The sequence below is a fragment of the Linepithema humile genome, chromosome 6 (assembly GCF_040581485.1).
Source record: "Linepithema humile isolate Giens D197 chromosome 6, Lhum_UNIL_v1.0, whole genome shotgun sequence".
In the NCBI taxonomy this organism is placed as follows: Eukaryota; Metazoa; Arthropoda; class Insecta; order Hymenoptera; family Formicidae; genus Linepithema; species Linepithema humile.
Window position 1 is genome coordinate 22,088,806 of NC_090133.1, and position 14,004 is coordinate 22,102,809.

The window sequence follows — 14,004 nt, forward strand, 5'->3', positions numbered from 1 at the left end:
GTAATTTTGAATCTTAAAATAGTTAAAAATATTTAAAGCAGACAGTAGTTAAAATAAGCATTCTTCTGATATTCAAATCGTCACGCGAAATTGACAGAATATGAAAAAAAGTAATCTTCGACGAGATTCTAGGATCGTAGATCTCCACAATTGTAATATATGTCCCGAGAGATACGAGAGAGAAACATACACGTTTTCGAGCATCGCGGTCGATCGACTTTCCGAGAAGTTACACACCGCCCTTCGCGGTGGCTTCGTGTAACGCGAGCCGGTGCGCGGCTTTGGCCGAGGAATACGGCTCCTCTACGTGCGTGTACGCACTCGAGGCTCCCTCGAGGAGAGCCTCGAAAGACGGAGAAGTGGGAGAGAGAGACAAGAGGGTATGCACACGATGCGGAAACAACGCGGTGCATTGTCGCACGACGAGTGTGTATTATGCCGACACGGACGCGCACTCGCGCGTCGTTTCCCGTATTCGGTTCTCATGTCGCTGCGGCTTTGTCGACCGTGACGAGATGCGATACTTGTCAAACAAACTCGGAAATATTTGCGACACCTTGTACGCGCAGGTATCTCCGGCCGGTCGGCGAGCGCCGTGGCGTTGCCGTGAGCGCGAGTAACGCACCACGGCAACCAATGCATAATGAAGGCATGCGCATAACGAATGCAACCGTACGGTACCGCGTGTCCGGGAGGATAATTACATCGGTCGAAAGAATGATACGGAATTACGCGCAATCCGATGGCAGCGGAAGATTACGCTGGCGCTGCATTTTTTTTCACTCTTACAAGGGAGAAATTATCGTGCGAAACTGCTTACATGGCGAGGAGCCGCTTGGAACGCCGCGAAGCGGCACGAAATCATTTCGCTGTCCTTCCGGATTTTTGTGTATCTCTCGATAATCGCCTTTTCTTTTCGAATTTTTACATTTCAATATTCTCATTAATATCAATTTTAAAATTTAAACAAATTTTATTTCTGTTTGTCCTTTTTTTTAAGTTATGTGGTTTTCTCTAGTGGAATTAAAACAGTACTCACAAAATCATGGTATCTTAGATGGGTCTGAGTCTCCGCGCTTCTGAGTAGCTTGACTTTAATCTCGTTGAAGATCCTTTGAAGGGGCCCCTTATCGCTAGGTCCTGCTCTTCAGGGCCCAGTGACAGTCGTCGTCGTTGTCTCGAGTGGCGCCGGCTATTTCGGATTGATACGAGCGCCAGAAAGGATCACGTTCTCCTCGTCTGAGGACGAAAAACAGACATGACATCCATACACGGTACTTCAGAGTTACGAACGACATAAATAGAATGTACGAGTTTTACGCGTGCTAGAGCACGCCGACATACGACATGTGCCACTTGAGCATTTTTTGTCAATCCGTTATCGCCGGCTCCAGTTAGAGGAATCACTCCGAAATAATCGGATCGTATTTTAGGAACAAATTATTTAAGAAATCTAGCGATAAAATTTTTTTTCCGATATTTTCTTAGAATCTTAGAATATACTGTTGTCTTAACATCGTTCACTTCTTTCGCGCATACGTTCCGGCTGTTAATTTCCGCGACACCATTAGCGGCAGTGCTCGTTTGCATAGCTACCGAAGGAGCCAGCAACAAATATACGAGATACTCCACCGAGAAGAACACGGAGGATTCTCTCCCCGTGCGACTCGCGCGCGTGCAGCATGAGCGCGCGCGTGTGTGTGTCCTGTTCTGCCAGACTACAAAGCCATCTCTCACACAATACTGGGAGTTGGGTGCCGCGATATCCCGCGAGACAGTTTCCGTTCAAATAGAGCCTGGCGTGCCCCGAGTTCGTTCTCAAGCCGCAGGTGTCAACTCTCGGCTACGCTTCCGGACGCGAGATCTGTGTCATTGCCTTCGAGAACGAGCGCGTTTGCCGGGCGTAGATACGCGGTATGACAGGTGCACCCGTTGAATAAGCTTTCGTCGCGATAAGGCATCAGGCTATCCCGCTCCTTTCCCCCGATAAGGCGATTTATGCGACAGAGCCGCAATAATGCTCGTCGTTGAGGAAGTATATTTTTCGAGCGATATAATTATGATAATGCACAGATGCGCATTTGCAGATTTAGATGAATAATACATTGTTGATAGAGCCGGGATATAATGTATATCTCCGAGACAGATATAACGATTTTAAATAGCGCAAAGGCGCATCGCATTACGCGTCCTAATAAGGAACGATCGTCGCTAAAAATAACGACGCAATTTCTTAATAAAAAAAAAAAAAAGAAAAAAAAGAGGCTCGCCGTAGTCATCCTTACGCGTTTAAGTGTCTGCCGCAGCGAGGGAAGGAGACAGAAAGGGAGATATATAAAGAGGAAGGGAGACACGTAGGCTTAGCTATTATAGAGGGATCTTCTTCCCCACGCGACAAAGAACAAAACCGACAATTAGCCGTCGACGAGAGTTAATAAGCAGTCTCGCGAAGTATCAACGCGCGTGTACTCGGGTAATTTGATACGTTCGTGCGAAGACAGATACGGAGGAATCACGAGGGTAAGTAGCCGAGTACATTGTGTCATATTAATTAATAACGTTAACTTTATCATTATTAAGATAGATATGCCGACTCGTAACCTCGCGATGAAAAATATTTTATGCAATTACGCGAGTTATTCCCGTGATAGTATTTCGTGTGTTATTACCGCTCTGGTAATTAATTCCTCGTAATTATACACGGATATTGCGTGCCTTACATTTTATTAGTGTAGTTAAGATGTTACACGCTTGCGCGTTCCTCGAACTTTTCAATAGAAAGGCAGGAAGTAGCGAATCGGAACGCATGACGATTTCTTTTCGCTATCTTCCAGCTGCACTCGCGGCAATCGAAAGGTGAATCATTTTTCCTTTATCGATCGTAACAGCATTCGCCAGAACGGCAGAATTTACCTACACGAGTACACAGCGGTGCAGCATCAATAGTATCGTCAAGAGAGTTAACACCGGTACGCTTTAACCCTCGGTAGTGAGATTGTGCTGATCTAGCGTTTACGATTCATAACTCACAAATGTGGACGGAGAGAGAGAGAGAGAGAGAGACGGAAACGGGGAGCGAGAGCGGAGAAGTAGGGGATGTGTAGGAAGGATCGGTCTCCGGGCATAAACCGTTTATTTATATGTTCTATTTAATGTTTGTCTGTCGCCTCGTGGGACTCATTTATTACATCACCTCGTACCGGACCGACCGTTGCGCTTTCTTCCGCGAATTAGATCCTGCATTTTATAACCGCGCTACTCGTAAAGTATCGAACTGCGAGAAATAGCCAAGGTTCGCTCGGGCGAAAGGGACGTTAAAGGGACGATCATTAAAATATATCGCGGGCCAGCGGAAAAGAATCGGCATCGAATTTACGCAACGGCGGTGGAGGAAGAGAGGGGGAGGGGGGGGGGGGAAGCGGGAACAGCGCTGTGGAATTAGTTCAGCGAAATCGTCGCGCGTTTTTCTTCTCGCGCGGCGGAGTGCTTGCTCCTGACAGCGTGTCGTACGATTCAATTTCTGCGCGATTGATCAATTTTGCGGGAGCGGGAGAATAATGCTCGGACGTCATGCCACTCTCGTGTAACGAAACAAACGAACGCAATTTCATAGGTGGCCTGCGCGCTCCGGCCGTTCGTCCGTACGCAGTATTACGCAATGAAATCTAGTTGCCCGGTCAATGGATCCGCATCCTCTGACAGACGAGTAGATTCACGTACCGTTCGAAGCTTGGCTGCACGGCTGATTCGATATAACCACTCTTGGTCTGTGTCACCGACGGCCTCCTCCCGGCCTAACGACGACCACTTAACGCTAATAATTATTTTCATTGGGGGCTTCGCGTACACGGGATGGGTCCCCCCATCCTACACACATAGCCAACTTCCTGCACGAACGGATATAAAAATAGAGCTGTGTACATCGGGACGTTGCGACCGTCGAGTCAATTCAAATACTTTTTCTCTCCTCCTTCCCTTGCGCGAGCTCGTATCAAGAATCGTTTGTTTGAAGAGCTACGTGAGTCAGAAATCGGAAGTAAATTTCGAAACGGACGATTCACACGATATCCCGTGCAAATAAGCAAAAAAAAAAGAGAAGAAAAATACGAAAAAAATATATTTCACTTTTAGCGGAATGTATTCTGCAAAACGTGTAGCTCAGCAGCGTTTTGCTTGCGGTGTCGCGACGTGCCCGGATCTCGGCTCGTACGTTTCGCCGGCGGGGGTGGCCCGGGGACTGGTCGGTCGTAATTCTTCGCGAGAATACCAGGGAAGACGCAGCCGGGGCGATATAACTATGTCGGGACGATTTCCGCAAATCTACCGGGCGTTCGTCGCTGGACGACGGCGCGGGGCGGCGGCGGTGTGCTCGTAAATTATTTAGGGCCGGGGTCCGAGGTGTCGGAGCTGGACGTCTCGATTGGCCCTCGCTGCCCAATCCGGGAGAAAATTAAATAACAACAAAACGATAAAAGACAATTGTTTCTAAGTTTTATGGCCACCCACTCGCCCCTCTTCGGCTCTCGCGCGCCCTGTCCGGCCGAGCTGACGAGGCGAAGGGCGTTTTATTACTTGTCGGTGTGCCTCGGCACCGCCACCGGCCGCCCCTGATCCCCGGGTTACTTTATTTAGGAGACAAGGACGGTGGCGGCCGCGGCAATGCGATTTCACGACACCGTGCATAGCTATTCGCCCACGTTGTTAGCCTCGATTCACGGGTCATTTTAAATCTTGGGATTTTTTAAACTTAACCACAAATTGATCGAGAATTGTACAGTGTGATATTTGGAATCATTGTTGATATGGAGACACGTCGACTGCTAAACGCGAATCGTAAGACAGAGACGAGAGAGGTGTGAGCGAATTTTTTGAGGAACACGAATCACGACAAATTATAAGAGATAAAGATAATGGATTTTTTGTAGTGATTATCTGGGGTCGCGAATGTAATTCGTGCTTTTTATTTTTGTTACTTTAACTTATCATTAAATTAATTGTATATTTTATAAACATATCCCATCTTTCTTGTACACATACATTTCTCGTGTTTATTTAATTTATTTAACATACGCTTCGCACGATCGTGTGACGCACTCTCTGCCGCGGAGAAATTCGATGCCGCGCGACAAACGCACGTGATGACAAGTCTTGTTCTTGCGCTAAGCAATTTCAATCGGCTCGCGTGAAGAAGTCGGATTACGCGGTCCACAAAGCTCACCGAGATTGATGGTGATTATCGGGCAGCTCGCGAAATGACCGACGAAAGACGCGAGGTCGCCTCATTTCTGAAAGTTTGTCGATAAAAAAGGCGAGGAAGATGAGACGCCGGAGGAGAGAGAGTGCTTGATGAAGAGGACGTCGAAATGCTGGTACATATATGTATATATGTATATGCACACCGACGTATATATCCATACTGCGAACCAAGTTCTCTGTCCGTCTTTCTCTCCTTCTTCTTCTTTTTCCCTGGCTCATCTTCGCTCTCCCCGCCTTTATTCCTTTTCTCCGTCGCGCTCCTCCGCGCGAAGTACGCACGGTCGAGTCTCTCTATCATCACGGCTGCAGCAATAACAGAGGGCTTACGGTTCCCGCCATATATTGCGGCCACATTTTTATTTTGACACTAATAGCCACGTGGTATCGGCCACGAGCATGACTCGAGTCCGTCCGATCGTGCTAATCCCGCCCCGATATTGCCCGTATAAATCCCGGAGTATCGCGCGCGGCGAAGAGAACGAGAAGAACGCTGAAGAGCTGAAGAGAGAGAGAGAGAGAGAGAGAGAGAGAGAGAGAGAGAGAGAGAAAACGCGAGAAGAGGAAGAACGAGAAGGTATATGGAAGGGGTGTAAGCGTTCGGCGAGATCGTGGATCCAATATGAAGTGGCGCCTAATGCTTTCCTGATTTATCGATCCATCGCGCGAGCGGCAGTTCCTCTTGCCGACGAAAGACTCCGGTATCGATGCCGCTAGACACATTGCGAGGAAAAGATTGCGCTCCACAAATCAACCCCGGCCGCGTCTTTGTCTCCTCAGCCTCGAATTATCTTCGTGCTCGCGATCAATTGCGAGTTCGAACGTATACGTCCGCGCTTCCTTCGTTCGCGCGGCTCGCTTTCGCAGGCGATCGTAATGCTGCTCTCAAATGCGAAAGAAAACCACTAATTGCTGATTACTTCCATTTGTCTTGCTGCAAAAAATTAATAGATTTTGTTCTCTCTTTCTGTTTCAGGTATGTAACGGATTGGATTCATTTTTCTACTGCATGCGGAAGCGACGTCTCGAGAGTGACTCGAACAAAAACGTGAGGATTGCAATACTGTTATAAATTGTAAGACTCATTGTTCTCTGATTGTTATTTCGCGCGAATGAGATATATTGAATTGATTCAAGTTTCTTCGGATTTTGCTTTTTTATTTTTATCCGAAAATCCGAAGGCACCTTCTTATCAACTCAATACATTGTTTCGCATGATAGCTCTTATTGTGGAAATGTGTTTCCCGTCCCGAGGGGAAAGGTGAACAGAACGTGGGATATCACGAGACATTGGCGGAGCAGCCTTGTCGTAAAACGCGTCCCTATATACGCAATCATCTAAATTATTCCATAAGACGGTCGTAGCTGCCGAATCGCGCGGGCGTACAAAGGAATCGGGCTGGTATGAGCAAGCCGGAAGCGAGCGGCGACCAGAACCGGGTCCGGTATTCACACGTAAGAGGAAGGGAAAGAGAAGGCGCGGAGGGAGGGACAGTGCGCGTTTACGGCTTCATATAACTCGGCCCGAGCATGGACAATCGACCGTTATGATTTCGGATGCTATTTTGAATGCTCTACTCGCGCGCCGTGGGTGGTCCAGACGAACACAGAACAGTACCAGAAATATGCTACCTCGTAAAAGCGGAAGACCCTTTATCCCAGCACGCTGCTACTAACCGCCGCGCGTTTGTTAAGTCTCTATCAAATGTTTACTCGTCCCGTCGACACCCGCTTTTCCACGGATTCCACCGGTGATATTCGCGAGGATTGTTGCGAGAATCATCATCAGTGATATTATCAAAATCAACATCGCTGCTTCTGCTTTTTCGGCGAAATAAAAATTTCGGCGAAGATATATTTCACTTTTAGAGGCAATCGTGTTCTTGAGAAACAAAAAAAATTGAGTTTTTTAAATAAATTCAATGGCAAACGTAACTCGAGGAGGACGAGCGATATATCGATCTTTTTTTTTTTTAATTTTTTTACGCGAATAAATATCTTATTCTTCGCCCGCAAATTCACTGAAAAACGAGGAACGCTTTTAATTTCGTTTGTTGTTGCTACGCTTGCGTTAAGAAGCGGTACGTCGTAATATCGAGGTTTTAACACTGACTGTCAATATCGCGGAATAACGTTCGCAATAAACGACATTAAAATCGTTTCGCCTCAGACCACGATCCTTAGATCCGCGCACGCACACATGACGCCGGTAAATCACTAGTTAACGTTTTCCCATAATGCCGCAGCGAGAGCCGGAGACACGCCTCGGCCATAAAAGACGACCCACGATACTACTCTGTACACCACGAGAAGCACCGGCCACTACGAGCACTGCGTTCGCGACATTCTGCGTCCGTGGTTTAATAGCGGTCGCCGCGATCGAAGTTGCACGCCGCTGTGTACAATTGGTCTGCGAGATTGCGAATCTTTCGCGAGACCTTCGATCATTTTTACGCAAGACGGTCGCGTATTTTTGTCGCTCGTGTCGATTTTGAGAATCGAATTGAATTCAAGATTCAATTGGCACTAATTCGCTGTACGGGTTGCCGAAATTCGAGAATATCTGAAATATTGCGTGAAATTACTTTTCGAGTGCAATTAACATAATGCTATTTATAACGTTGTTATCGTTCAATCCACCGCGTTTACGCCGCTGTAATTCGTGACGATCGGCCGTATTTGCAAATATCAAAATCATATATCGGGATTATATACATATAATGTAAATATCGTTGCAACCACGCGTTATTCCAATACGTTCTTGAATTTCATTCGACGGCGCGCAAAGTGACGCGTGAAAATATCCGTGTACATTAATAATAATTTGTGTACTTTGCGAATTGCATTTGAATAACTTATGGCATGCTTGATAATTCAATGCCGCAAGAGACACGTCTCGCGTTAAATTCGACGCAAAATATAATTTGCCGGACAAAACGCCGTGCGCGGCCCCGCTATTTCGTCGTATTTAACAATAGCCGCGTTTAATCGAACGGTTTATTTTATTACGAGTAATAATCGCCCTTATTCACACTGCGCGTTCACATCGCGAAATAATATAAATCGCATTGAATACGCGTTGAACGATATCGGTGCGTAATCGCGGGAGGTCGCTGCGCTTTCCTGAAAATTTCCATTCCCGAGAGACCGCCGATTTCTTTCGTCTTTTTAACGATGTCATTATGCGAAATTGCCCGCTCGAGACAACGCGTCGACTCGAAGAGATAACTGCGACGTACTTTGAGAAGAATAAACAGCGCGCAGTGGAGGAAATAATATTAACATAAGCTTTATCTAAATGTTAATACGGACCATCGTATCGACAAATATCGCGCGCAGAGAATTCCCAGAGTGTCCCGAACGTAACCTTTCGGTAGAAGCGCGCGGATCGCTTCTCTTTACTCGTTCTCGCAAGTTCCCGCGTATATCTATCTTTCATTGTTGAAAGACAAAGAGAGAGAAAGAGAGAGAGACACACACACACACACACATACACACAGAGAAAAGAGCCATCGGGGGGATAAGCTCTCTCGCCGCGGGCTCGGAAGCGAACGCTTAAAAATGTAATAGCGAGGAGTTCTGAACACGTCCGACGCGAAACCGTCGGCGGCGCTGGGCCTCTTTATTTTCCCCATTATTCAAATATAAATGTAAATGTTGATACAAACGGATAGGTAAATGGAAAGAGAGAATTCAATTGTTCGGCGCCGGCCGTCCCGGGGAAACGGGAAATTAGTTTATAAGGAAGCGGCGCGGCTAAAAATGTAAAGAGGGAAAGAGAAAGACAGAGAGAGAGAGAGAGAGAGAGAGAGAGAGAGAGAGAGAGAGAAAGAGAGAGGGAGGAAAAAATGATAAATGGAGACGCTCGGTTGGAGGAACTGGATCAGCCGGGATGAAAGGACGAGTTTTGCTGAAAATTTCGTCGGGGAAGATTGCAGCGTTCGCTGTCTCATTCGTGTGCGACGAAGTAAAATACAGTTGTTCTTAAATCAGTCGTTTTTTTTTTGTTTTTTTTGGACAAAGAATTGCACAGGAAAACAACGACTTTCTCGTGGTGCGTGCCGGCGCATTCCGCGAGCACGAAAGTCTCTCGGCGGGTGAAGAGGGTCGGAGTAATATCATCCGATACGTGTGTTCTCGTGTTTCCCCACGTCGGCGCATTGTTCTCGCCCTTCTGCCGCGGCATTGTGACGAAGGGCATGCCTCACGGCACCGGGCCGGGCAGGGGTTGCAGCCGATGCAGAGTGCATATGCGCTGATAGCCCCGTAATGCCATCTCTAATTCCGCGCGCGAGAGCTGATTCGATTTCGGCATTAAGATAAAACGACTCTCTTTGGCCTTCCTCTCCCTTCCCCGCCCTTCTCTGTTTCTCTCGCGAGAGAGAAATGAGCGCTCCTCGAAATAACGTCGGGGGAATCGAAACGCGATAGCAATAACTACAATAACAATGTTACCGCTCTTAACCCCTTCGAGACCGGCGTGCTATTACGCGATGCGTACGCTTCAGTGAGAAGCTCCAATCGATCGAATGCTTTAAGAAACGATAATAAATTTAGGGGGAGGCAAATTTACGACAAAAGAGTTATAGCGTCCCGTGATATTGTCATAAATTATGCATTAGACATATAAAAGAGATCGCAAAGTCTCGCTCAAAGGGAAAAGCAGCCGCACTTTAATCAGCGAACTAACGTATCCGGTGCGTTTCCATCAACAATCTTAATCTTTCTCGAAGTATGCGTGGGCGACGTATTGACGTTCAGCTGGAAATCGACGACAACTAATAAATTGGCACAGCCAAGTGAATTGACAAGGCGCAAAGAGACTCGAGGACGCTGAATAGAGGTGGCAGAAAGTTTTATACGGATGACTCGCTTGTGCAACGGATGATGGCGATGATTATTTGTAATCTAGGCTGACGAATCGCCCCGCTAATCTCTCGCGATTGATTGCCTCGGCAGGGTGCGAAACTCGTTCTCACGAGCGAAGCTTCTCACTTAAAACAATTAGCTTACGCCCGACTTTTTTTTTTTTTTTATGAGATGGCACGTATTTTTTGTAGTTTCGTGGCATTTTAAAATATTACTGTCGGTTGCGTTTTTAATAGCTTTTAGAATTTTTATTTTTTAATCAATTTATCAAATTTCTTGCCTTTTATAAAATTGTATGTTTTTAGTATTCGTTTCCTTTCGGAAATTACAAATATGCTGTTATTGCAAAATCAATTACAGCACGGTTAGCAACACTAACAGCGCGTGTAAACATATGCATGCGGGCAAACACGATTTTTATGCGTACTCGAACGCGCTCGACGAAACACGTGGCGACCGACATGATGTTCTCGACCACACAGCCGTCAATTTGGTCCGCCAGTGGATGAAATCGGCTATAATTACCGGTAATGTCTTCCCTGAAATTCTATACTGCGAGCATCATACACGCGCGAGTAAATTTTGACATTGCATTAACCGGTTTGAAAATGATTCAGTGATTTTTGTTTTGTTTTTATCCGACATAGCGCATGCGAATTATGTGGCAAGTCGACACTTTACGTTCGCGATTCCTCTTTTCGTTTGCTGAGAAACGCGCGTTTAAACAAATTTCCACCTTGATAACGACAGTTAGAGAAACATTCGCGTCCTAATATACGTTATGTTTTACCGGCCATTAATATCGGCTGCCCGCGTTTAACATGGACATTAAATGCGAGATGCGCAAACATCTCGACGTTTACAGTGCCTTGGGCTGCGCGCGGCTCGGAAATCTGCTTACACGTGTTCGCGGCCGATGATAGAGGGTTGGGACATCCTTAACAGTAAAAGTCGGGACCACCGGGTTCTTAGACCTCTCGCGGACATTGTTATGGGTTCTGTGGTAGCCCGGGTGTGTCGGCATGGTTGCGACCGCAGAGGTATCGGAGTGTGGTACGGCACGGGTCAACCGCAAACCGACAACCGTCCACGCGCGCTCTCTCGGTTCTCTCCGGCTCGCCTCTCATACACAACGGGCGCGCAGCTTGTCCCACGCGTACGCCCGTGCGCGCCCTCACACATACACTTTCGTTCCGCCACGTCGCCGTAAATCAAGTCCTCTCGCGGTGGACGCGTGCTAATAAGAGAACGCCAGGAACGCGGCAATGCAAGAAACAGGACCGCGTTCCACGCGCGACTCGCCAACCCCGCCGACGACGAAGACGCTTCGTTTCCGCTTCGCTGCGGCGTCGAATCGCGTTCGATCGCATCGCCGTTTTTTCTTTCCGCGGGAAAACGACCGCCCAAGACGAATCCCGGGGATACGCGCGTCGTTTTTTATATTTAACGCAATAAGGCATGTTATTTATTTGTCGCGATTAAATTACAGTACCGTCGTGATACAATCAAACTTCCGAATTGTTTTTACTCGTTTTCTATTTTTTTATCACTTCCTTTCTTTCGCTATCTTTCATTTCACTGCTTCACATTCGTCTAATTACATGACGTTAGAATGGGAAAATGAGTGAAAGACGGAAGATACTGTGCAATGAATTTTAATATAGAGAGATAACATCAGACAAAAGAAGTATGATCTGTGGTAACGGATTAAGCATTAGCATGCTATCTTGTATTTTTCACTTACTTTTTCATGTAATCATGTAGTAATTAGATAAATATGAGATAGTCAGAATATAAGAAAGCAAATGTAAGAAAGAGAAAAAAGGAAAAATATTCAAAAAGAAAAAAATAAAGTTTTAATTCTCTTATGTATATGCTGTTAATATAATACACAAATTTAGATATAATTAATATAATTACACAAATTTAGATGGATAATCAACAAATAATTGCATTCATTCGAATATTGTAGCTCGTTCCGCTTTGTAATTTGTTTTTGCAAATTCGGCCTTAAACTGCTTCGCATTACTTTTATCAAAAATCAATGATCCCTGCACTTAATTACGAGCACTTCCCAAAAGTCGACTCGCGTGTTTTACTTTCGATAATTAAAAAAAAAATGTATGGAATTTTTACTGTAATTATGTCACATAATTTTGACTGTATCAGTGAAGACCTAACATCTTCGATGACATCCTTGTTATTAGTTTCGCAATAAATTCCTTCCGCAGATATCTCGCAATCGATATTTCTGATATCAAACTCGAAATTTATCGCCAAGCAACGTTTGCAAACAGGCGATTACTAGTGTATCGTGAAGACGACGAGAAAAGGAAACGCGGCAGGTGCGGCGCGGTAATTGCGAACGTTTGATATTTAATTACTATTTGCCCGTGCGCGCGCGCGTGCTGCAGCGAGGCCTCTCGACGTTCCGTCAGCTGGGATCTCGAGATCTCTCTTTGGAAACAAAATATAATTCCCCAATTACTTCAGCGTTTCGCGAACGCGACGTTCTTTGAGTTATAGGCTCCGACTTAATTGCGTTATTAATTATCGCGCTTAAACGTGAACGCGAGGACCGTTCGAGTCGGCCCGCATTCCGCGCGAGGTCCGCGCCGTCGAAGCCGATTAAGCGCCTCGAGAGCGGATGTTTGTCTATGCGACGCGGAAATTCATGAAAGGAGCAATTTTTCACCATAAATGCGTCCCCGTCAATGTGTTTTATAGCGCAATAAAGTCAACACGGTAGCGCGCTGTTTATAAAGAAAAAATCGACGCACTTCAAAACTTTGTTGTTGAAGAGAAAGGAAAATAATAATAATATAACGATAGGAGATTTATTTATTGGAAAAAATTCCAAGTGTCGCAGACACTAATATTGTGTAAAACCAAGCGTCACAGATTGAGAATCATTTCATCCGAGTGCATCGATTTTTTCGACAAACAGTGTGGTTTGTGCGCGATATCCGCACTTTGCGTTTCATCGATATCGCTTTCTTCTCGGGGGAAGAAATTGTATCGACATGCGCCGGTAGTTTCCACTCTCGCGCAAATGTCGAATCGCCGAAGGGCGTACGTGACGCGCGCATATGTATACACTGTGATGGCAAATACAATGTTAAAGATACGTCTGTCGTTAATTAATGGTAATCGAGGGCTACCTGACTTGGTCGAGGCGATCGTTGACGATACTCGCTCGAATATATGCGCGCGAGGAATGTTACCTCGAGTGTCGACGACAATTCCGCGATTTAACGACTTAATAAAGCCGCACGAATAAGAGGTCGGGGACGGTGGCAGGGGAAAGGGAGGGGGGGGGGACGGGTCGGGGCCCGAGGGAAAAATCGGGCTTCCCCGACGGAGCGTACGGGCCTGCCATAAGTCAGTTTATGCATCGCGTATACGTGCACGCGTGCTCGCGTGTGTGGATATACCTTCTCATCCTTTCTCGTCGTCGACCATCCCTCCTCCTTCCTCTTTCTTATTATTTCGATCTGGCACTCGGACATACTTGTAGCGGTCATAAAAGCCTGGCTAGAACAGCGAAGATGGCGAATCGGCGCGTGTACGGTATTGGTTGTCGCGCTAGTGTGTGAGAGCCGCGGGCCTTGCTTTATTATTTATTCCGACTCGTAAAAAAGCCCGGGACGCGGATTTATCGTGGAAATATTGAAATGAGAAACACTGGCTGGAGTCCCACCGAGAGAGAGAAAGAGAGAGAGAGAAAGAGAAAAAAAAGAGAGAGAGAAAGGGACATCGTGGCCACCTTTCCCTTTCACCCTGCGCCAACGTACACACAAGTCACTCACCCCCGCCCAGCCCCACTCACACCCGGTCTGCACACTCACGCTCGGTGTCCGACAAAAAGCTGACCACCGCAGT

General features: G+C 46.4%; 1 protein-coding gene across 9 annotated transcripts in view; it reads left to right on the plus strand.

Moving 5' to 3' along the window:
* The window catches only part of dac (dachshund), a 182,960-nt gene that overhangs the window by 51,469 nt on the left and 117,487 nt on the right, over positions 1-14,004 (plus strand). For 4 of the 9 annotated variants that reach the window (XM_067357063.1, XM_067357059.1, XM_067357064.1 and 1 more), the window contains exon 3: positions 6,230-6,301. The exons of the other annotated variants lie outside the window; for them this stretch is intronic. In XM_067357063.1, the coding sequence (XP_067213164.1) occupies positions 6,230-6,301 (72 nt within the window). The remainder of the gene's footprint in view (positions 1-6,229; positions 6,302-14,004) is intronic. 9 annotated transcript variants of the gene reach the window in all.